Source organism: Castor canadensis, chromosome 2, assembly GCF_047511655.1.
Source record: "Castor canadensis chromosome 2, mCasCan1.hap1v2, whole genome shotgun sequence".
Taxonomy (NCBI): Eukaryota; Metazoa; Chordata; class Mammalia; order Rodentia; family Castoridae; genus Castor; species Castor canadensis.
In genome coordinates this window covers 175870768-175897074 of record NC_133387.1, presented here as the reverse complement: position 1 = coordinate 175897074, position 26307 = coordinate 175870768, and the positions used below count along the sequence as shown (strand labels likewise).

Here is a 26307-nt window from a genome sequence, read left to right as displayed (position 1 = left end):
TTGTGTAGTATAGCACATGTAATACAGAATGCACAGATTCTCCCTGACCCATTAGGTAATGTTACTACCACACATTCTCATAGAGAAGATGAACCAATTCAAATTATAATACATATGTACATGGAAATGTCATAATGAAACACCCTGTATAACTATCTTAAACAAACAAAAATACTATTTTTTTCAACAAAAACAAAGAACAGGAAGGCAAAGCAGGTCCTGTCTGGGGGGGTGGGTGCTATTGGGAGTGGGGGAAATATAAGGAAAGGGGGTCAGAGGGTGAATATGTGGAAATATTCTGTATACATATATTCAATTATATTAATATTCTTACCATTGTTATTATTAAGACTACTTTTTAATACATTATTCATAGTTAACTCATTGTGTTGTATGATTATTTTCATTCCTACAAATCTTTTTTGGGTTGTTTTCATTTTTCATCCATGTGTTTTCCTGATTCCTTTCTAATTTCTATCCCATGTTTTCTAAATCTCTTCAGAGTGCATTCAGTCATGAATATTCAAATTCATCTTAAAAAAGAAGTCTCAGAAACGTTTGACTCACTCCTGACTCAATATCAATATCAAGTTTTCTGACTGTGACAGAAAATCTGCCATCATCATATTATGAATTTCCTTTTTTTCTCTTTCACCCACTTATTCCTCTATTTTCTGGATCTAGTATCTTCCTGTTTCTCATTTTATTTACTCATATATATGTAAGATATATTTTCTTTCTTGTAAAACAGGGAGCATGAGATGTACATATTCTTGACTCAAATGTCTGAAAATATTTTTATGTTACTATCTTGATTACTGGTTTCTTGAACAGGAATAGAAAATTGACTTAGAAGTCATGGCTTTTCAAAATTTTGAAGCCATGGATCAAATTGCTCTCTCTCTCTGATTCTTGAATTTCTATGAAACTAATTCCTTTGTATGTTGGAGCTTTTAAGATTTTATATTTGTTTCTGTTGTCATTGTAGCATCTCATGTTTGTCTACATTTGGACATTGAGAAGCATTGATAAATATCATTTGGCAATCCCTAAATTGTTTCCTAAATTATGTAAATTATGGTATCTTGTTCACACTTTGACTCCCTTACTACAACTTTCACTATTCATCTGCTAAAATCCCAGAATTTATTCTTTGTATAATATATTTTGTTTTTTTCTATTTCTAATCCACTGGAACATTACCTCAGCTTCTTTTGGAACCTTCAAAACATTTTTTTGCTATCATTTCTAATGCTCAAGAGTATATTTTGTCTTCTGATATTTTCTTTGAATTCTTTTTTTCAAGTTATTTCTGTTTGTTCAAGTTGTATATTTTAAATTAAAAACTCTGTGAGAGTCTGTGAGCACACCTGCTCTTGCCTTGCTTTAAGATTGGCATTGGGACTCTAAAAATTGATGAGCATCCTCAAGTGGGCATTTATCTCTTGCCAACTATCAACCTTACTGAACTTTAGTGGGGAGATATTAGTAGAAATACTAATTAGATCTGCTGAAGGATTGCTTTGATTATGTTACTGAAGAAGGATCTTCCAAATTTCCTGAAGGATAAAATCCTAGTTTCAACATTGTCTGAGTTTACTGTGTAGGGAAGACAAATTGTTTCAACATTCATGAAGTAAAACTTTTACCTTCTTCTATTATTTTAAACATGGTAAACTCTGCTTTACATACACTTGTACTCTCCTGATTATGAAACTCTGCTTTCACTTTCTTAACAAGCAAGCTTCTAGTCTTTTAAATCTATATAATCTGGCTATGTGTTCAGTTACAGGAGAGATGAAGATCTAATTACTTCCTAAGAAGAATTTTACATATTTTATTTATTCTATCCCCACCTTAAATTCTCCCAAATGTATTTGGTACCATGAAACTATGACCATATAGAGACAATATGGCATAAATTAAGAGTTGTTGGTTTGTGAATTTCTATGTTAGTTTTAAAGTCATGAGAATACACAGGCAAATATTGCTCATTTACCTATTTCCAACCATAAAACATTGGTGACCTTTTCAGTTTTTATTCATTTGTTTTGTGCTTCTGAGTTAATGCCATGTTTTGCTCCCTGTCTGCCAGGTAACTTAATTTCAAGAACAGATACAGATAACATGCTTATATTAAGTCTGATGTCACTAACCAGAGTCCTCTGGCTGCATGGCATATGTGCGGAGCACACTGAGCCATAGAAACCAGGAGACTATAGTTAAAGCTTGTAAGTCATGATCCGTTCTCTTCTATCAGAGTAGAAGGTGTGTGATGACTGAACCCCAGAGTCTTTCTCACTTTTCTTTTTTTCTCTCTTTTTTTTAGCATTTGGACTGGAAGGCAAGGTAAATACAAACAAAATGAGATATCAACCTTGACCTGCAGCTCTTTAGTCTCATTATAAAGACAACCAAGGAAACTGTGACTTGTACCACCATTAGTTACTGTTTGACAGCCATGGTTCTGAATTCTTTGTTTACCTCCCCTCATCTCACCCCTACAATCACCCTCTGAAGCAGGCATTCCCTGTCTCTCTCATAACAAACCCAAAGCTAGGGCTCATTTAGTGATGGTTCCCAGAGTACAACGCCAACTGGAAGAGTAACTTTCACTCTCTGTGCTGGTGAATCTAGAATTGTTTTTCTATCATCACACTATGAGGAATTGTGCAATATAATATAGAATGTGCTATCACCCAGCTTTGTACCATGCACATTCAGGCTCCTTCAGTTTAATTATAGGACTGCAAGTCAAACTTACTTTGATAAGGCAGCTAATGCCAAAAAGGCTTGTGACACTGATAATTCAAGGATACAAAATTGTTTCCTCTACACTAGTCAAAGTCAAGTTGTGTTTTGTGGGAGCATATTTTTCATTGTACCTTTTGTCACCTTAGTTGAACTTGGTATTAGTCTCAAGTAAGCTCTCCCATGGAGTGAAGAGGACCTTAAAATCTCCAGATGTAATTGTAATTCAGAAAGAAAATGAGAAGATATTTTAAAATAGTTATGGTATGAAAGCTATTGTCAAGCAACAATTTTCAATGAATCCTTTTCATCAGCTTTTGACATGTAGTAATTAGACAAAACCATAAATAACATGGGAAGACAATCTCTCAAAATTACAGGAGTATGTTTCTTGTTACAGAAAGAATCCAGTAAAATAATTACATACTTGTTATTTCTGGCAGAAGATATTTAAAACAGAAAAATAGTTATACACACATTATTAGGAAGAAAGGGAATAAAGTTAACAATGAGAAAAAATAAAGATTTATAAACTAGAAGCAGTAGCTGCCATTCCCAGGAATAGTGGAAAACATAAAAGGAAGTAGTAACTCAATTCTAGAATCTCAGAGGAGGAGCTCTATAGGATTGGAACTTGGACTGAGGGTTGTGGTACCCCAACGCTAGCACTTGGGCTTCTTAAATAGAAACACCTCCTAAAGGTTGTTATGACCTCCATGGAGGGACACCAACATGGAGGTCTTACAATTTTTCCAGCCCATGAACAAGAAAGTTCCAGGCAATGCAGGGAGGGCTGACATTATGGTAAGCAAAGGAATGTAGTTTAGCTACTGTCCATACAACAAAGAGCTGTAGCAAGTTAAGCACACTTGTACGTGCATATTGGCCATTGCATTGACTCCCCTAGGGGATGTCTTTTAAAACACTTGGCCATTTATTAAATGGAGATTTTATATATTGTATATATTCTGGAAAAATAACTTTATCTGGTACATGTATTGCAAAATTCCTCCAGTCTGTGGTTTACCTACAAATTATTTGTTGGAAAATAATGGAAGAAAATTTGTCATAAATGAAATTTATTCTGCCTGTTTTCACTTTGGGACTAAGAACGCTAAGCCAATAGCAACGCAGAATTTCCTATATTTACCTATCAAAAGTTTATATTTAATCATTGCACATAGTGTGAGATAGAGGTCAAGGTACATGGTTTTCTTTGTGGATATGTAGTTTTCCAACATCAAACTTTTTCTCTCCCAATGGAATTTTTTTGTTTCTTTATTAAAGATCAGTTGAATGGGGCTGGGAGCATGACTCAAGTGTTAGAGTGCCTGCTTAGCAAACTCAGGGCTCTGAGTTCAAACCCCAGTGGAGAAAAAAAAATCAAGGATCAAGGATCAAAGGATCTGTATCTAAATCTGCAATTTGCCTTTATTTCCATGTCATTGTGCCAATTATAAAACCACTTAATGTAAGTCTTCCTTGCAGAAGTTCTTCTTAGAAGGAGAACCCATGAAATTTTTAGAATTATAGGACATTTATTACAGCTCATGCCAGAGAAGGATACAATGGAGGGAGCAAGAGTCAGTACTGAAGGCCTCCGATGAGGAAGAAATGTCGCCACCTTAAAAAGGAGTGAGAAATCCAAAGATTCTGTAGGAAAATCAGATTGTAGGGCATTTCTTTTTCTTTTTTTATTTTATTATTCATATGTTCATACAAGCCTTGGGTCATTTCTCTCCCCTACCCCCACCCCCTCCCTTACCACCCACTCTGCCCCCTCCCTTTCCCCCCCACCCCCTCAATACCCAGCAGAAACTATTTTGCCCTTATTTCTAATTTTGTTGTAGAGAGAGTATAAGCAATAATAGGAAGGAACAAGGGTTTTTGCTGGTTGAGATAAGGATAGCTATACAGGGAGTTGACTCATATTAATTTCCTGTGCATGTGTGTTACCTTCTAGGTTAATTCTTTTTGATCTCACCTTTTCTCTAGTTCCTGGTCCCCTTTTCCTATTGGCCTCAGTTGCTTTTAAGGTATCTGCTTTAGTTTCTCTGCATTAAGGGCAACAAATGCTAGCTAATTTTTTAGGTGTCTTACCTATCCTCACCCCTCCCTTGTGTGCTCTCGCTTTTATCATGTGCTCAAAGTCCAATCCCATTGTTGTGTTTGCCCTTGATCTAATGTCCACATATGAGGGAGAACATACGATTTTTGGTCTTTTGGGCCAGGCTAACCTCTAGAAGATCTTGATAAGAAGGATAGGAAGTCTCTAACCAACATTGCCTGTCAAAAGAGATCTGTGTTAGGTAGAAATTACCAGATGTGGTAAGACCCAAACAGCATGCTCATTCATTGGCTGGAGTATCTCAGACTAAGCAAGGCCTTTAGGTGATCAAGATGGTGCACACGAAGGAGTATCTGTCACACATTTAACAACTGTGCTCCTCAACTGCCAGTGCTCTTGAGAAGGCTTCTCTGAGGCTGACAAAGGTCACCTCCAAAAGAAACACTAAACTCCTTCTGCTTTATTCATGATGTTATCTTTTATCATATATCTAATATTCTGAGTATAAAATGGAAAAAGCATTGGAAAAGTAGAGAAATTTTTTTCGCTATGTTTTTCAAGTCATTGCTGGGGTTTCATTATGCTCTCTTCATGCATATACAATGTACTTTGATCATATTCCCTACCCACAAACTTCTCCTTTTCCCTTCCATCTCATGTAGTTTATCCCCAAAGAGTCCCCCACTTACCATCATAATATCATCATCATTATTATTAATATTTCATTCTTTTTTCTGGATATGAACAAAAACATTTCATATTTGCTGTTCTCAGCATGGCTTATCTCGCTCAACATGATAATTTCCTGTTCCGTTGTATTTTCCTCCAAATGACATAATGTCATTCTTCTTAGGGCTGAATAAACTCCATTGAGCATATGTGCCACATATTATTCATCATTTTCTCTGTTGTATGGCACTTAGGCTAATTTGGTAGCTTAGCCATTGTGAATAGTGTGGCAATAAATATGGGTGTACAGGTATTGTATGTTGACTTACATTGCTCCTGACATATGCCTAAGGGTGCTGTAGCAAGATCATATGATAATCCTATTTTGTGTTTTGTTTTGTGTCATAAAAGCCTCCTGTACATGTATGACCAACTCTTCCTAAAGATTTTTGAAAATTCTGCTGTTACTTTACAGAATATGTTTTCTATGTCTTTTTCTTATATCTCTTCTCCTTCTGTGCCCATGGTCTTTTAATGGTGTCCCGTAGGTCTTTAAAGTTTTCTTTGTACTTTTTTTCTCAATCTTTGCATACTGTAATTCCTTTTCATTTATTTATTTATACTCACTCATTTTCCTTTATTGTTATACTGGATGGGAGTGCATTGTGGCTTTTACAAAGGTTCTTACAATATATCAAATATATCATACATGGATTCAGCCCCTCTACCATTCTTCTTTATCCCACCCCACAATTCATGGAATAGTTTCAACAGGTATCATTTTTGCATTTACATACATGTGTACACATATTTTTCCCCATATTCACCTCCTATCCTCTTTCTCCCCACATCCCCCCTCCCACTGATAAAAACTGTCCCACCTCTACCCTGCTTATTGCTTCCTTGTTGCTTGCTTATTGACCTCCACCCCACCCCATGCAGGACCTGTTCTGCCCTCCTGTTCTCTGAAGAAAAAAGAAAAAAAAATGACATTTTTGCTTGTTTGAGATAAAGGTAGCTGCACAGGGAGATTTCTTGTGATATTTCCATGTGTGTGTGTATGTATTACAAACCCAATTTGTTTATCTTCTCTCATTTTCTTCATTCTACCTTAATCCCTTTCTTATGGTGGTTTCAGCTGGTTTAAGATTTCTATATTTATTCTTGTATAGAGAGTATATCAACCATATTCAACTTCTTAGTTTCCTTCTTTTACCCCTCCCATATGTGATCTCCCCTTAGTGTGATCAGTGTTTCATAATATTGCTTAATTTGTGTTAGGTCTATATGCCATATATGAGAGAGAATATTCAGCTTTTGGCCTGCTGAGCCTGGCTAACTTCACTTAAGATGCTGTCCTCAATCTTTATTTTAATGCCTCTACCTTTTAAAAAAATCCCTGATATTCTGTCTTGAATTGGGTGGAGTCTCTTGGTGAGGCTTTCATTTGAGTGTTTTACTTTCTTATTGACCTTTTCATTTCTAGAATTTTGATTTGATTTTGTTTTTAGAATTTTTGCATCTTCATTGAATTCCTCTTTCATATCCTGCATTGTCTTCCTTATTTCATTCAATAATTTGTTTTTCCTTGGACTTCATGCTGGTGTGTATTAATGTCCTATTTATCTTCACTGACCATTCTTGTAATTATTATTTTGAGTTTTTTGTCTGCACTTCACTTCACTGTCATTTAGTTTAGTGTAGATTTGAATTTTGGAAGACTCGTTTCGCCTTTTGCTTTATTTCTTTTGTTTCTATATTGAAACGTGTGCACCTGGGGCCAAGTCTTTAGGTAGATGTTTTAATAATAATAATCATCATCCAGGTAAATTATTCTCAATGTCCAGATGAGAATGTGTAGAAACAGAATTAAGAAACTATTTCTCACTACCAGAGTGTGTGGCTCATGAACCAAATAGCTTCCCATGTACTTCAGAGACTAGGCCTTATCCCCAGCACTCCTCATCAAGAAATACTAGCTGGATTACTTGTAAGAAGGGTCAGTTCTCTGTATGAGGGCTGCCTTCATTAAAGAATACTGTTTTATGTACAGGACCACTTGTTGACTGTGGGGATAGTACCAAGTTCTCCTCTAGCATTGGAAAAAGTGACAGAATGAGACACTCTGCCTGCTGGCTTCAATGATCTCAGGCCCAACCTTCAGTTCATATTCATGTTAGGACAGGGGAGGAGGCTGTGGAAATAGTAGAGTTTAGAGGGCCTGGGCTTGGAACACTTAGTCTCACCGGGCAACACTTTATGGGATGCCATTCCTGGAGGAGGGGCTCAGTGCTTTCAGATACTTTTCAGCAGTTCCACCTACTATGAAGGGCGGAGGTAGTGTAAATCATGTGAGTTGGAGGACCTGGCCTTGGTTCTCTTAGCTCTGCCTGGAAGCAAACACACACACCCATTGTGATGATTTTCTCTAAGGTGGGTTTCAGTATTTTCTGACCTCGCCCTGCCTGTCACTCCTCATTTTTCAGAGGAGTGAAGGAAAGTTGTAGAAATCATATAATTTGAGTGGACTGAGCTCAGAGCCCACAGACTCAACTAGCAGCCAACACACATAATCAGGAGGCAGGTCCTGATTATCTCAGCCAGAAGCTCAGTGCTATTTTTCCTTCATGGCCTTTAGACTATGGCTCTGTCTCCTCTCAATGAAGAGTGGGGTCTCTAACCACCATGCTGTTCACTGCTCAAATTCTTTGTTACTTAATCTTCTCAATAGGCCTCAATGTCAGACTACTCTGCCTCTCCACATTGGCTTTGCAGTTTAAGCATGCAGCCTGTGTAGACAGTAGCTACACCAAAGTCCTTCATATAAGCCCAACAAAATAGTACAGAACAGATATGATGGGATATGGTGGACTATAGAGCAATGGATTACAAATGGCCTGATTCACTGATCTCACAGGTGGATGCTTGGTTAATGAGCCCCACACCTACTCAGGTGGTGAAAAACAGCACCGTATCCCTGTGAGTACACAGTCCTACCTGAACATTGAGAATAATCCATCTGTAAAGACTACAGGTTATTACAACTTGTACCTGAAGACTTGGCCTCGGATATAAAAATCCCCATGTAGAAACACAAGAAATAAAAAGTTCAAAAATTCCACCCCACAAGGAACATCGGTAAAAAACCATACTGGGTGGAAGAGGTACATCATGTGCTATATTTTTCACCACCCATGGCTGTTTTTATTTTCTGAATTCCAGTTATTGTACACAGTCCAGCTCACGTTCTCAGTCTTCTAACATCCACTACTTTGATGATTGGCCAATAGAGCCAACCATATTAATGGAAATGTAAACTATACTCTTTCTCAACTCTGAAATGAATCCTAACATGTATTTATTTCAATGAACTTTCTTCAGTTCTGTTCTGCCACAAGGTCACACTGTGCCATATGATAAATGATGCTGTCAACAACTTTAACAATATTGCTCTGATTTCCTAAGGAAAAAACAATGGAAGAAATTGTTTCCCAAAGTACCAAGCTACATGGGACTTCTCAAGATGGCCTCTTATAGCTCCAAGCTTTTACATTGAGAAACACAGAGCACTCCTCAAACACTAGTATTCTGGGTAGCTTTCAGATGAGCTGTATTCAGAATGTCTTTCTGGTCTGCTTCTTTTTTGTGTCAATTTTCTCTACAATAACTCTCCTTCTTACCTTTTTGTTACTCCTCCCCTATGCCACCAGTCCACCTTAGGATCAGTACTGTTGCATTGTTTCCTACTCTCTGTTACAATAACTAGAATCTCTGAGTATCTCCAAGTCTCCTTCTGTCTGATATTAAAGCTTCAGTGCATCCCCTCAGTCATCAACCTTGTTAAAAAGCTGTTTTTCTGGCTGTTCCAATTATGAGCTGATAAGCTAGAAATCATTGTTTGCTACTAGTTTGATATCTTGCCTCTTCCTGTTAGTGATTTTCACTTGTCGAATTTCTCACTTTGTTCTTGAAATGTTTTTAAAATATTATTCATGCTTTAAACATTCATTCTAAAAGTTCATTGAAATTCATTAAGGATATTGCTACTCCTTTGCTTATGATTTCACAGACCTCCATTTCTTTAGGAACAAATCTCCATTGTTGTATATTTGTCACTTTCTTTTGGAGGTGTTGTAATTTCTTGAGTCTCTGTAATCCATGTATTTTTCCATTGGAGTCTGTGCATTTAAATATACAGCTACTTCTTCTGATTTTCCCTTCCTTCCTTTTTTCTTTCCTTCCTTTCTTCTTACCTTTTCTTCTACCTTTCTACCTCCCAAGTCTTCTTTCCTCCTTCTTGTCCCTGGACCTCTCCTCCTTTTCTTCTTCTTCTTCTTCTTCTTCTTCTTCTTCTTCTTCTTCTTCTTCTTCTTCTTCTTCTTCTTTTCTCTCTCTCTCTCTCTCCCTCTCTTTCTCTCTCCTTCTCTACCTCCCTCTCTTTCTTTCAGTACAGAGATAGATCATAGATCATTACCATTTAGTCCAGCATTTCACACTGACTTTGGATATACTAAGGGTTAACAATTACAGGCAGCCAGAGTTTAGCTTTCTGTTCTGTAGATGGCTGAGCTATAGCCAAACATATGAGTTTTCATGGAGCAGCTTGCTGGGCTCTGCTGTCTGGTGAGACTACAGCTAAACTCTCTGTGCAATGAGGGAGAAATACTGGGTGGTTGCTCCAACAGGATCTCATTGTAGAAGTACACAGAGTATATTTATCAGTCCAAGTTACTGCTATTTACCCATTGAAATAGGAAAGAGTTTCAGAAGGAGGTTCAAAATAAATTGAGTCACTGCTTAGCAGGAACAAAACTAAGTAATTTAGGTGGGCTTTGAGGCTGAACTGAGGCTTAAACTCTAGACTGTGGCAGAACAATCCATTGTCTTTGTTGAAATGTGCAATGGTGGGGTCTTAGGTTTTGTCTCAAGGTGGACAATTAGGGATTCAAGCTAGGTAGAACGTCCCACTGCTTCTAGTAGTGACTAGCTTGTCATTACAATTGGACTATATTTCACATGGTACCTGTTATCACATACCCCCACTAGGAGATAAACAAATCTATCAAAGTTGATCTAGTCACAAGTTTACTCTTGCTTTCCCCATGGGTTGTGATTGAAGTGACTTGCTGGAAAACTTCTTGAAATGCTAGAGCAGATGAACATTTGCTTTCTATTCTTCATTCTCATTGTAAAAACTATAGACCCCAAAAATTGTTTTTTGTGCAGACCATGCTAACATGAGAGGGAAGGAGCAGGCATTGAAATTGAGACAATTTCTCTAACACTCTCAATGAAGACTTAAGTTCTGTGGTCCACATTGTTGAGTCAGATCTATTTACAAGCTTTGAGAGCACTACAGTATTCTTGTTTGTGAATAATTGCTAGTTTTAACTTCGTTGGAGTAAATAAAACCAGAGATATGCAGCCAAGTTGCTAATATTACTCTTCCTGAAAGTTCTTGAGCTATGTAATAACAAAGCTTTGTTTGGAGTTTATTCTAGCAGCATGTGGATGGTTAAATGGAATCGAATATATGGGAATGCCAAAACAACAGGAGCTATTACAGTTTGCTAGCAAGTTTTGTAAAACCTTAAAAATGTCATAAATTTGTGTGGGAACTGAGGGGAAGGGATGAAAGCCATTGTATTTTACACTCAGGTTTCCTCAGGAGTGAAATGAAGAGTTGATCTGGCTGTCTGCAGATATGGAATGATAGATTTACAGAAGTATTTAATTGCTATTTACTGTGTATTTAGTACTGTGGCTTTCACCAAGAAAAAAGTTGTAAACAAAACAAAGCAATGTATGCTACAATCTTATACATTATTTACCCAAAATATGTAAGTCATAGAATTCATGACAAATAGAGGACTACAGTAATTAAAATGCAGAAAAAATATTTCTGATGAGAGTCATGATAGAGCATGTACCAGAAGCTATTATTAAATAAATATTGATGGACCCCAACTTACAGTGTTTAAACTTACATTTTTTGACATTCAACAATGTGAAAACTCAACACAGTTAGTACAAACTTTGCTTTGACTTTGAATATTGATGGTTTTCTTGGACAGAGAAAACAGGTCCAGTACCTTTGCAATGTTTAACTGTAAACTAATGTAACTCTTCTGAGCACATTTAAAGTATGTGAAACGAAGAGAGGCTGTTTAGTAGGTTAGGCATACAAGACACATTTTCATCTTAGGGTATGGAATACTTAAAATTAATTAATCTGGACAGAACCTTCTTCATAAATCCAAGAACACCTATACTCACCTCTGACATTTGACTATTTCCCACATACAGGGCGTTATTTTAAGCATATTTCTTCTCTTTTTTCACTAAAACATTTAAAACAATCCAATTAAAGATATGCTATTTTTTTACCATCCTTATTTTATAAAGATGAACCAAGATATTAGAGTTAGGAAGTGTAAGGGAGTATTCAAACATAAAGTAGCTATCTATAGCCTGCATTCATTTCTATAAGGAATTACAAAGTTCCTGACCTCATTAGTGAAGTGTTACATTTAATGACCCTCCAGGATACTTAGGTAGAAACTTCCTGGAATTGTTAAAAATATATTTAAGAATGAAATCAATTAGTGATTTTGCTATATCTCATGACAGAAAATACTTCATATGACCTACTGTTGTCCTTAAAAATTGTACGTGAGGAAATGAAGAAGCTTGGAGTTAGACTTTATTGAACACTGCCATAAAAAATGTGGGAGTAAAGGAAAAAAAAGTACCAAAATAATAGATTTCCCTTAAGAGATCAAGAAGATGGGGAGATTGGAGCTTAATATTGGCTCAAGCATGGAGCATGTATAATCTCTAAAGAGAACAGAATACCTGATCCCTAAGGATGAAAGATTCATCATAGTGTACTGTGTAAATGCAATGGCCTCATTTCATTTTTATACGTGGAATCTGTTCACAGTGAAGACAATGGGTAAGCTTTTATCTTGCTCATAGTTTAGTAGTCATTAACCTCATGTAAAACCTCAGGTTTCCTATTAAGTAGTATATGTGGTACTAGTAAGGGCTATTTATTTTTCACTGATGCTTTAGAAGACTAGGTACTATTATTATAAATTACAACCAGTAGCTCTAGTATTCCATGGAATATGAGATGTTGTGCTACATCTTCTTAGAATCAAAGGAGCCAAAGATTTAGAATCAGATATCACCCTACCTGACAGGACTGCATTGGCAAATCGTAGTGACAAGGAAGCACCAAGACTCTCTCCTAAGGAGGGTAAGATTTGAAATGTATTTATTTAACAACTTTATTTATTTGTAGTTATCATATAAAATAGTATTTAGGAAGAATAAAACTTATTTTTTTGTCCAACACATACATTGTGAAATGACCCAACATTGAAGCTAATTAAAAAATCCATCACCTTTCCATAGTTAATCATGTGTGTGCATTTTATACATATGTATAAATATAGTGAGAAGATAATTTTAAGAAATATCCTATTAGCAGATACCAAGTGTACAATACAGTATTTTTAACTATTGTTGACATTCTGTAAATCAGATCTCAAAAGTAATTATCTGGCATATTTGACTGTTTTTACCCTTTGGCCAAAATTACCACTTTCTTTTCTCCTACTGGCCATGGCAACCAACTTCCTACTCTCTGCATATATGAATATTACTGTTTCAGATCTACGTATAGAAGATACCATGTGGTATTTCTCCAGTAGTGTCTTGCTTATTATACTTAGCATGATGTCTTCATGTTTTGAGATGAAGCCCAGGGCCCTAGACATATGTCATTTACATTGTGTTTTGTGCAGTCCTCAAATCAAGAGAAATTTGTAGAAGAATCTCTTTTAAAGGGGAGCAGAGAATGTTGATTCAGTGGACTCTACTTTGTTTTAACCAGTTAATTATATCTCTAGGGACAGATCTCATGCTTTTCTAGACTTCAGTTTTTTCTGTAATTTAGGGCACCAATTAAACCATTCCTAGACTCTGCTTTTGATTTCCATTAGAAGCTGTCCATGGTTCTACACTTGACATGGACACTGATACGCATTGGAGTTCAGCATCAGATTGGTAAAATTTCTGCCTGTGATTTCACCACTGAAGGGAGGACTGAAGCAAATGAAAAGCTGACAAAATTAAACCAGAGCATTTCTTATCCAGTTTCAGTCACTTCCCCATTCTTTCTTGGTTTTTTCTAACAGTGATGTTTGAATATTATAGCACTAGCCTTAGCTGTGAATACCAAATTGATAATGTACTTAACTATATTTAGCCTTCAAGACGCTAATAAGAGAAAGGCTATGCCACTAAATGTAATGATGGCAATAAAGCTGGCTCTTAAGATAAGACTTAGTGTCAGACATTCTTAGCATATAAATCACAATTGTTGGTAAACTTATTATAGGAAACCTGGCTTTCCTTTCATGTCACTCTTTTTCCTGTATCCACAGATCTTCCTTAAAGAAGAATGGTTACTGCAAATGGATCTTCTGTGACTGAATTCATTCTGATGGGGTTAACAGGCCAACCTGACCTGCAAATACCCCTGTTCTTCCTGTTTCTAGTAATGTATATGGTAACTGCATTGGGGAATTTGGGACTGATAATTCTAGTTGTACTGAATTCACACCTTCACACCCCCATGTACTTTTTCCTATTTAATTTATCCTTCATAGACCTCTGTTATTCTTCTGTGATTACACCCAAAATGCTCTTGAACTTTATATTAAGCAAGAATGTTATTTCTTACATGGGATGTATGATACAGCTCTACTTGTTTTGTTTTTTTGCCATTTCTGACTGCTACGTGCTAACTTCAATGGCCTATGACCGCTATGTGGCCATCTGTAATCCACTTATGTATAACACTGCCATGTCTCCTAAAGTGTGTTCCTACCTTATTCTTGGTTGCTACTTGATGGCATTTGCTTGTGCTATGGCCCACACTGGATGCATCCTGAGACTGACCTTCTGCGAAGCAAACACTATCAACCACTTTTTCTGTGATCTCATCCCTTTGCTTCAGCTCTCTTGCACCAGCACTTATGTCAGTCAACTAGAGATTTTCATTGTAGGGGGCAAAGACATTATTGTGCCCAGTCTCACCATCTTTATTTCTTATGGTTTCATCCTCTACAGTATCTTCAAAATGAGGTCAACTGAGGGCAGGTCCAAAGCCTTTAGCACATGCAGTTCCCACATAATTGCGATTTCTCTGTTTTTTGGATCATGTGCATTTATGTATCTGAAACCCTCCTCCAAAGGGTATATAGATAATGGAAAAATCTCATCTGTCTTTTATACCATTGTAGTTCCCATGATGAACCCCTTAATCTACAGCTTGAGAAACAAAGATGTTAAACTTGCCCTGAGTAAAATCCTTAGCAGGAGAAAAGTTTGATCATAAAATAAATCTCTCTCTGCTTGTACTTACAGCACAAAACATGTTCAGTAAACATAGAATACAAGATTACATTTCTGCTTTGAAATTTGACTGTTCTTTGTCCTTGGATGATACATGAATTCATTAATTTTTTAATTTGCATTACATTTTTGATCAGGAAAATCATTTGGTTGTTATTTTTGTTGGGGAAGAGGTAACCTTTTTGACTAGTGTAGCTAGGACATGCTAGGCTTAAGTTTGAAACTGATTTTTTTCTCTTTCATGAAAAACGTTTGGAACTTTCTCAACATATTACAGTTGAAAGATCAAGAGCTTGAAAAAGGATGCAACTCATAGACCAGGACCCAAACAGACACTTAGCTTATATATCTGAGCTGTGTGTAAGGAGAATGATCCATGAAAATTTAACAGCATTTTAAGCCTATTTTGTGTTGTTCTATAGAATACAGACAGAAGCCACCACTGGCCATAAAGCCTTGGATAAACTTATAATCCATGATAAATCTCTTTTACTGGTGTTTAGGGAAATCACAGTGAAAAGGTTATGAACACATTTGTGGAAAAGTAGAGGACAATTTTAGAAAATTGAATAGCGAGTGATAGTTGAAACTCAAGTTAGGGAGAAGAAATTTAGGAAGTACAATAATGGGAAAATGGAAATACCCACTTTCTCTTCTATTTTGGATGGTGACAATAGAAGTATGATATTTTTAGAATTTCTCTCTATATAATATAGGCTTATTTTATTGAATAATAAATAAAAACTCAGAGGGCAAGAAGACCTGGAAACAAGTATGTTTCTCCTGGTTTGCTTGGTTTCTATATATTAAAATATAGCTATCTTAATATGTACTATTTTTCCATATTACCCACTCTCCACTCATAGTTTAGGTTCTCTGAGATTCAGAAAAATAGTTTGTTGCCTCCTTTGCTTGTTTATACATGTTTAGAATTGTTTTCTTGATTCAAGGTTTGAAATGAACACTTGTTCCCATCAATGGCTCCAACATTAATGTGCTTGAGTTATTTCTCTATGGGTTCTACTTCCATAAAAGAATTGTAATTTGAAGGACCTCAAATTTTTCTTGGTGTTTCCATGAAGTGATTTTGTTCATGCCCATGTGCCTTGTATAGGTAATGGCATGACTAGGTTAATAGATTTGTATTACCACTTCTCTTATGACTAACCTTGTCTTGTTTCTTGTTTCTGTACCTCTGGCAGTCCTACATAGTATCTTAATATCTTAAACAAAAATGAGTAAGAGAAAATAAGAAATAGGGAAGTACCTGATTTAGGGAATAGAAGACCTAGTACAGTACAAAGATAAATGAAATCCCTAAGATGATGTTGACAAAAGATCTGAAGACTTCATATTTCTGTCATTGTCAGAAGAAAAGATGTCAAGCCAGGAGGGCATCAAAACTCTCCTAGAATGCTTATTTAAGAAGTCTGTATTTAATATTTCTGTCTAAATGCACTGAGAAGAGTTTTATAAGACACAGGGAAGAATTTACAAAGGAAACAAGAAAGTAAATGTAGTAATATGAAAATGAACCCAAAAAGCAATGATGAAAATGGAAACAATTATAGTATACACTGAGTTAGCTTTGAATAATGTTTGAAAATACTTATAATTCTTATAATAGCAATACTATTCATATAACTAAATTTATTATAATTATGAGCAGAACTATGAGTGGGGAGCATGAAGAAAGGGATATCTGTATGTGCGTGCATGCGTGTGCGTGTGTGTGAGCGGATGTGTGTGTGCATGTGTGTGTGCGCATGTGTGTGCGCATGTGTGTGCATGTGTGTGTGCAGGTATGGCTTGGTGAGTTTCAGTCTAATTCTCATCTACTAAAAGAGGTTATGTTACAGTTAACCAAAGAGGAGATGCAGAGAGATTATAAAACTACACAAGTGAGAAGAGATTCCTGAACATTTGAAGGTCACGAGTCATCTGGGATTTGAAGACTGGGTGCAGACAGTGAAAGAGAGGAGTACATGAAGTTTATGTTATACATGAATTTCCAGGATTATGGGAAAATAAGAGAGAATTAAATGATGCACCAAGGAAGAACAGCATAGGGTGTCATAAGAAAGTTTAAGTTCATATTGTATACATTAATCTTTGCACACAAAATAGGTAAAAAGCAGAACTCTTTTGGGGCAGAAATATCAGAAATAGAAGCTGTAGAGACAAACCAGTGGCTCACCAAAAAGTGGATAATATTCTCACCCTGTAGGCTTGAAAAGCTGTGATCAGTCTTTTCCATGTTAGGATCTTGGCTAACACGCATAACAAAACATGGATTAATAAGAGAAAAAAACTTAGCATATTTACTTAATTAAAGTTCTTCATTCTAAATAAATGAATCTCCAGATGAAGGCCCCAGACATAGGAGAAATTTGTATTTTTATGATTACGTTTGATGAAGAATGAACGGCCAGGTAAAAAGACAATTAGATAAGAAGATATGATCTAGAGCGTGAGGCTGAAAGAATAAACCCAGCAAGGCCTGTCAGTTGTCACTCTTCTTGTCCTCTGTGTATTGAATTTTGTCCTCCTGAGTATAGATCAGGACCCATTCTGAAATGAGAGACTTAATTCTCGCTCAGACATGGAAAGTCAGAGAATTTCTTTATGTTCACTGCTTACACAGAAAGGTGAAAAATTGTTAAAATAAATTTTTAGATTCAAATAGGACAGGAAAGTGGAGAGAACAAGAAAGGGAAAATGAATAAAATGTTAAAATAAGCCTTTCTACATCATGTCATATGCATTTTTGTGCATAGACCTCTAATCTTATAACCAAATCCCACTGAAAATCATAAACAGCCCTACTAAGACAACTTAAAGAAAGCATATATGAAAGTGTAACAATATCAAAGATGTTCCTGTAGACTAATAGTAAATAACAATATGCCATATTTTTTTATCTTTTCATTGTTTAAAGTCATATAGCATAAGCTCATACACATCAGATAAGACTCTAACAACAGGAAACCCAGATAGGATTCTACAAAGATGCGGGAGATGTAATCAAAAAACATTACACATGTATGAAAAATTGTAATGAAACAAATGCATTTTTGGAAAAATTGCAAGAAAAATGCAAAGGGGTGTGGAAAGGAGATATAAGAAAGAACAATAGAGGGGCTGAATATGGTCAAAGTATATTATATACATATAGAGTAATATCACGATGGAACCCCACATTGTATAATTACTGTGCACTAATAAAATGTGAAAGAAGATAAATTAGTATCCCTAATGTCAATATATCTCAAATATGTAGATGAAAAGATATACATATATAATATACATAATCATTATATATATACGAAATCATTAAGAAAAGAAATGATTGTCTCTCTTATGCCTTTACTCAACTCTGAGTATGGAATATTCTTGTCAATAAATTTGTTTAAATCCCACATTTGATTTCTCTTTAAATGCATTTATGAGGTGAAATCAAAGATTATCTCCTCTTTGTGTCTTGAGTGAATATCTCCCACCCCTTTCTCAGAAATTTCCTTGGGACTCTACAACTCATAGTGATATGACAGTAGACTTGAGGAAGAGAGGTTCTAGTGTCTGTGACCTGTATTGTGGAAGAAGGATTCTTTTAATTTTGTGACCTCCCTTTAGAGACTAAGGAGTGCAAGAGTAAGGACTGTAGTAAAAGGTCAAGAAAACATTTAAGTTTTGATCATCTCCAATGTTCTTGAGTTGAAAGTACTCAGAAAACAGAAGTGCCATACAAAGGATTGTAATTTCTGAGTCCCAAGACCACTCAATAGACATTTGGGAATATCTGGAAAAAATTATGATGAGCCTAATGTTTTATGTGTATGTCCATGAGGTGAGGAGATGCTGAATCTAGTGGGGAGAGATGAAGGGCTCTGTGCATGGTATACTACATAGATTACACCATGCAAAAATATTTTTCCTTCATATGTCAATAGTGCCAAGGATGAGAAACCCTGATTTATATGAAAATGTATGTAGATCAAGGAAAAGGGAAAAAGCATAATAACATGTATTGGGCTCTTTTTACATGTCAGGAATAATTTTAATACTTTATATGAATCATCTCATTTAATTCCCACAATATCCCAAGAAAACATAAAACTCATTTTACAGATATACAGAAATACACGTTGATGCAAGAATAAATAAAAAGGTAAAAGAGGCATTGTATTTTTTGTTAAAATCTCATGGTCAAGAACTTTAAAAGTCTGAATTTAAACTCAAACTGACAGTGTTTATTCTTATTATTACAAGCATCTCTTTCACAGTGTTAATCTATTATCTAATGCTAATAATGCAATCCCAGAAGACTGAGAACTTTACTAGAAATGGGGTGACTCTGTCACTGTTCTTTTTTCTTGTAAATCTGTACAAGGCAGGAAAAAGAACACGATGAAGGGGAATGCACAATATTTTGTCTTGGCGACTAGGTATTCCTTGTGGGAAATTACAAATTCAGCAGAAATTATAGTCTGAAAATATCCAATGTTGGATCTATGTCACTGGTTGTAAACACAGGCTCAGTAATTTCTACCCTCAAGAGGATCAGCCAACCTGGGAGGAAATCATAAAGGACAGAATAAGTTTCTGGCATCTAATTCATTTTCCCATAATTATGGGACATGAAATAGACTCTCATTTGAGTGAGGTGATGTTCTCGGGGCTCATATAAATTGTTTCTTTCCTTCCTGCAAGTGAAGTGAACTTTCTGAAGATACTGAATGGAAACCATGATATGTTTCCCATTATTCCTCTTCTTGCAGATCAGAGGCAGATCTGTGCTGATTGCTATTACGTCCTTAGTCATCAGAAATTTGAACCCCTCAGAATAGTGAGGATGCATTGCTTTGAAGTCCTGAAGCAGTGAGGCCTTTAGAGGAAGAAAGGTGAGCATTGAACAATCTTAGTCTTTATAATTTCTGTTCAGAGCTAAAATAATGTAAGCTATAGGTTATAGAGAACACTACTAACTTATTATTTTCAGTTCTAAATCTTAGTAAAGGCATAGGAGAAGGGAAGAAATGATATTCAGAGACAATGGGAATAACATGAACATTGTTTCTGGAGAGAGACACTCACAATGGGTGGGAAAAAAGCAAATGGGGATTTTTCAGGAATCAATATGAAAAGTCTTTCTCTCTGCTGTGCATATCCTGAGAACACTGAACTTGGTAACCAGCAACTCATCTCTTCCTCTGAAGTCAAAATGGAGGGGCAGCATTAATGTCACCTTCTACCACTGTTCTTACAGATCCCACCTATGAAGCAAATAGCTATGGAAAGTGATTCTTCAGTGACAGAGTTTATTCTTATGGGATTAACAGACCAAAGTGAGCTCCAACTGCCCCTGTTTTTCTTCTTTTTGGTGAACTACATAGTCACTGTGGTGGGAAATTTGAGCTTCATGAATCTAATTTGTCTGAATTCACACCTTCACACCCCCATGTACTTTTTTCTCTTCAATCTGTCCTTCCTTGATTTCTGTTATTCATTTGTCTTTACCCCCAAAATGCTGATGGGCTTTCTTTTGGAGAGGAACATCATCTCCTATAGTGGATGCATGACTCAGCTATTTTTCTTCTGCTTTTTTGTCAACTCTGAGTGTTATGTGCTGACAGCCATGGCCTATGATCGCTATGTGGCTATCTGTCAGCCCCTGCTGTACACAGTCATCATGTCCCCTAAGACCTGTTCTCTGCTGATGCTTGGTTCACATTTGATGGGGTTTGCTGGTGCCATGGTCCACACAGGGTGTATGATCAGACTCATCTTTTGTGATGCCAACACCATCAACCACTACATGTGTGACATCTTCCCCCTCCTGCAGCTCTCCTGCAGCAGCACCTACATCAATGAGCTAGTGACTTCTGCTGTTGTTGGTACAATTGTCATTTTATCCAGCCTAATTATCTTAATGTCATATGCTTTGATTCTTTTTAATATCATCCATATGTCATCAGGTAAGCGTTGGTCCAAAGCCATCGGCACCTGTGGTTCCCACATAATAACTGTTGCCCTCTTCTACGGGTCTGGGATACTCACTTATGTGAAACCAACATCTACAGAGTCTGTGGGGCAGGGGAAATTTTTCTCAGTGTTTCATACTCTTGTGGTCCCTATGCTAAACCCCCTCATTTATAGCCTCAGGAACAAAGACGTCAAACTTGCTCTGAAGAGAACTCTGAGGAGAATCACAACCTGAGTGAAGCAGTGGATGTACCTTAGTATCTTTCCACATTCATCACTCCTTTTCTCCCCTTCTTGATTTCCTCATCATCTTTTTATTCTATACTTATCTTCTCTCCATATTTCTTCTTATATCCTGGCATTATTTCTCCCGTGGTATCTTGTGTTCTCTCTCTATGGAATATAACTGCAGGCCTATTTTTGGTCTTCAAGCTTATGTTTAGTCCCTCAGTGACTGCAAACTAGCTTTTGTTCTCTGTGCCTTCTGGAGTCCCTGGACTGTTATCTTTTCCTGCCTGAAGATAACACTACTTATGTTTTTTTTTTTTTATCTTCAATAAAACAGTAGGATGTGGGTGCTTTTAGATAAGTTTATTTATTCTCTGCTTTTGTGAAATATTTTACAAGGTTTCTTATTTCAAGTAATGTATTATTTATAACTATCTTAAAACAGAAGTGATGATAAAAATTAGGGAAATGACAAAGCTATAAAAAATGTCCAGAGTTATGGGTTTCTTTCAGCCTTTTTTTCTGAGATATTTAGCCTTCCATTTGTAATGAAATTGTGTATTGTTTAGAAACTAGGTTCCATTCTTATGGGCATGTGAGGACACATGAGAGCTACAGTTCTGCCTACTTTTCCAAACTCAACCTGAAAAAGGAATTCATTGGTCAATTCGTTTTTGTTTGTTTTGGTTTGGATTTTTGGTAATAAATAGAGATATTTCTTCCTGTATCTGTGGGTTGTTTGCCAAAATTGCATTTCTAAACTACACAGTTTTATTTCTGGCTATAGAGCAAAATGTCACAAGTAATGTCAAGGTTTTTTGTTTCTACAGCTGCAAATAAAGCATTCTCTTTTTCAAAGCAAGGTTTATTTTCTTTCTTTAAAATCTCATGTAAGATGCTTAGGAGTTATCTCAATGGGCCAATACTTGACTAACATGTACACCACCTGTGGTTCAGTCTCTAGTAAACAAAAATAAATGAAGGTTACAAACATTAACTAAAACATATAATATGAATTGTGTCCAATTGGGATTTCCTCTTTCGATCTGTAAATTTTCCTTCTCTCTTTTTTCCTCTTAGAAGAATAATCTCACATTTATAACAAATGTGCTGCACTTGTTATAAATCCTATTAAATAAATATCTCCTTATCCTTTTCTCTTAGTGAGGAAATGTGTCTTCCTTAAGAATACACCGTTAATGCAGATCCCGGTTTTTGAAGCATGGTGCATTCTATGAAGAAATGTGAGGAAAGAAAGGAGAAATTTGGAGAAACAGAGAGAACTTTAGGAGATTTGTTTTGGAAAGTGTTCAAAAGTGGAAATTATTTGGGAATGATGGCCTCAGCCAAGATGCCTATAGCACAGATATCATTAACAAGGTGATAAGGAAAGAGTTCTGAGATGTCCTGAACTAAGTGAAAACTACTGCAGAATGAAGAGAGGGAAGAGAGATAACAGAGTTTGACTATAGCTTCAACATAAATCAACAAAGAAAAAGTAATAAAATGCTCTACAATCCTTTTCCGTATGTTAAAGTTTAGGCATCCATATAGCATCTATTTTGAATTTATAACCAACCAGCCAAACAACCAAGAATTAGCAAAACATTCTCTTTAGCTGGGTGTGATGGCTTATGCTATTATCCCATCTGTGGAAGTGTAAGTAGGAAGATCATGGTCCAAGTTTACCCAGGAATAAAAGAGAGACCCTATTTGTAAAATAACTAGATCCAAAAGAGTTGGCAGTGTTGCTTACATGTTACAGCACCTGCCTAGCAAGCGCAAAACCACAAGTTCAAACCCCAGTGCCAAACAAAACAAAGCAAAACAAAAAACCCTTCTACTTATGACCTATCCTCCTATCCCAGGACTTTTCCCACTGCACACATTGTCCTGCCCCTGTCACTTATAACCATGTGGCTTCAGGATAAGTGACATACACTTTCTTGTCTCCAAATTTTCATTGCAAAACTTCCTGACTCCTTGGATAGGATGGACATTTTTTCCAACTCTTATCTAACTGTGCTGCTTGCAGCTTAGGGAATTTATCCTAAGAGTAGTCCTACTACCTTTGGCTAGCATCTGTTAGACTTCAACAAATCCTTTAAGAGACCTCTTATTTTCAAAAGTCTGATTTCACAAAGTCTTTGATGCCCAACTAGAAAAATGCCTATGCCTCTGTAAAGTCTGAATTTTAAGTAGGGCTAACAGTGTGGACTACAAAGAAATGTTTCATCCTGACCTGCTTCTAATAGTGATCATTCTTTGGGAATGCTTAAGATCATGAGTCAATCCTTCTTGTAAGACATGTCACTATTTCCTTAATAGCACTAAATATTGTTTAGAAAAGGATTTGCATCCATTTCTGTAAACATTTGGTACTTATGCAAAAAGTGAAACATGAGTCAGATGCATCATCTTCTAAAAGTCTTGAAGTTTAATGTTTTCATCTATGATTCATTTTCTGAAAAATTTTAATAATGATTTTATGCAGGGATTGAGATTAGTTTTTGGCTATATTATTTTTCCATCCACATTGCTTGACAATTTCTATTTTAAATTACCTATGCATCATTGTTGAGCTCAATTGACTTCAAATGTGTGGGTCTCTTTTTGGAATGTAAAGCTTAGTAAAAAAGTTCAGTTAAAACCTAGGCAGAAACCAGTTTATTCCTGTATAAATATTTAACTATTTTGGAAATTTACCACAAGATGTGCATGACTGTGTTTGTAGGAAGGAGAAAGGGATGGAAGTCATTGTGATTCTATTCTCTATTTCTAAGTATGTGAGAAATGTTGAAAAGTTCTGAGATTTCACCAGAGAAGTTCCATAAATATCTAAAGAGACCCTTCCATGTAGTGGTTATTGTATTTAGCACCAGGAGCAAAAGTAATAAATAAACAACCATGACCTTTGTCCTTATAGAACTTACAATTTTCAGGAGAATACAGGAGCAAAAGAAGAAAAAAACTCTGATGGATGTTATGATGGAGAATGTACCAGAAGTTAAGAAAAATACATAATGACAGCTGTCATTTATTAACTATGTACCTTGTTGCAGGAATGGTTTTAAACATTCGACTTATAATATCTCTTTTAATTGTTATAATAACTCAAAGGAAGAGATGCTTTTATTACTCTCTGTATTGTGGATTTTTATGAACATGAAGCATGGAGAATATTAGAGCTAGTAAGCACAGTGACAAAGAGAGATTAAGAGGCCTTCCTACACCACAGCCTCTACTCTTTTTTTTGATGAAAGAAATTGATAACCTCAATGTTGACTGAGCAAGGCACTCAATGAAAGTTCATGTAGGAGTTTAAATGTAAAAGTATCAGAAGAACAGTAAGCCATTAAAAGGAATGCAGGGCAAAAAAGAGGATTAGGACCATACACCATTTTGATTCCATGAATGAGAAGAGTCAGACAATATAGGAGAGACATACTACACTCTGAAGAGAAAAAGAAAGGAAGAACATTGGGAATCACAAAGTTGGTAGTAAAACAATAGAACAGCATAGAAAAACTGAAGAGACAGAGAAAAGCAACAAACATTTCCAATTATGTCCCAGACTCCCTGGGAAGGGGGAAGAGAAGTCAAAGATGCAATTGTAAGTTATAGCAGATGGCCTTGGCAATACACTGTCAATTCTAGCTGAAAGATTAACTCTACACTTTTCACAAGCATTAAACCCAATATGGGGATTTGTTGAAACACTGGCTACTCCAGTGTGAAAGACTAACCTAAGTGAAGGAAGAAATTTTGTCATTCTTCTTTTCTTGGAGAACAACATCATCTTGAAAGAAAGAAGACCTTTTGTTTGGCTCTGAATTATGGTGAGGGCTTGAATAGCAGAAAAAATCATGACTTATGAGTCTTGGGACACCGTGCCACATTGTCTGGGTGGGAGACTTTCACAAGAGTTGTTCATGGAGCAGGAGAGTATCTGATGTAATCTTGCAAGGAACTCAGGTGACAAAAAGCATGATGCTAAGAGGCTCTATCTTCTGTGTTGAGAAATGAGTACTGTTGTCATTGGTAACAAAATACCAATCCTGTGTCTGGCATAAAATTCAGCTTCCATGTCCTGCCTCCTGGTACTTGTTTTGACTACCAAGTTGGTCAGAGGGTCTCTCACCCCAGGCTAGCCAAATAACATGATTTCCATAGCTTCCTACCATGTCAGAAGTATGCAAACTTCTGGGCAGTGTCTGAAAATACTGAGGACTAGCACCATGACTGCATCCCAGTGTCTCTTTGCTGCCAGAAGAGTCTGAGTACCCAGATCCCAGGCTTTTTGACTCATCTGCAGTCTCCATACTGCACAATGGAGCTAAAAGGCTGGGCAGATTCTGAAAGTACTGAGTCCTACCCCTACAAATGGCATCCTGGAATGTATGTCAGTGGACAGGGTGGTCTGAGGCCTCAAGGTTAGACACTCTAAATCATAGGACTTCTACAACCTCCTCCCACACACTGGCAGGAGAACCGTAGGACAGGGTATAAAATCGTGAGTCGTGCCTCCAGAAACTGAAAATCAGCATGGGTTTGTTGCCAGGCAGGACTAAACTCCCAAGCCTAGAGTCCAGACCTTCTGGATCATGAGACTCCCACAACATCCTCCTCAGCACAGGAAGATGAACTGCTGGACAATGTGTGAAAGCTTACAGATCAGCAGGCAGAGCAACTAGCAAGTCAGTGCAGAGATACGTGCTCTGTTTGCTCCTCCACTCTGACACACATTGGTTGTCACCATGAGGTTTTGATACTTGATGCTCCTGGAGACACAAGCTGAGGGCCTTGTAAAACAATGGGAAACAGCCCATCCCAGAGGCCATAAATCTCCCTGCATCCAGCAAGTTCCCCTAGTCCATAAAGGAGGGAAGCTTCTAGAGTGAAACTAGCTCAGAAATGAACAACCAACACTTCTCTGAGAGTTTTGTTTATCTGAGTAGTGCTGGGAATCAGGCCTGGTGTCTTTCACTTGAGGAACAATGCTGGGTTACTGAGCCATAACCCAGTCTGGTGGGAAGAAAGTGCCTCAATCCACCATTACACTGTCCTGTGTGAACATGGGGAATATTTCATCTAAAAGACCACAAATGATTAAAAAACTTCCACCAGCTGGACATAGTTCCTCATACATGTAATTTCAGTTACATGGGAAGTGAAGGAAAGTT

At 36.6% G+C, this 26307-nt stretch overlaps 2 protein-coding genes across 2 annotated transcripts; both read left to right on the top strand.

Annotated features, from left to right (window-relative positions):
- The first annotated feature begins 13937 nt into the window (after positions 1–13937).
- LOC109678167 (olfactory receptor 8B3-like) lies at positions 13938–14891 on the top strand. Its single transcript, XM_020153823.2, has one exon. The coding sequence runs from the start codon at positions 13959–13961 to the stop codon at positions 14889–14891; it is 933 nt and encodes a 310-aa protein (XP_020009412.2). The 5' UTR covers positions 13938–13958.
- A 5283-nt stretch (positions 14892–20174) lies between these two features.
- Positions 20175–21131, top strand: LOC109678181 (olfactory receptor 8C8-like). Its single transcript, XM_020153831.2, has one exon. The coding sequence runs from the start codon at positions 20190–20192 to the stop codon at positions 21129–21131; it is 942 nt and encodes a 313-aa protein (XP_020009420.1). The 5' UTR covers positions 20175–20189.
- Positions 21132–26307: the final 5176 nt, after the last annotated feature.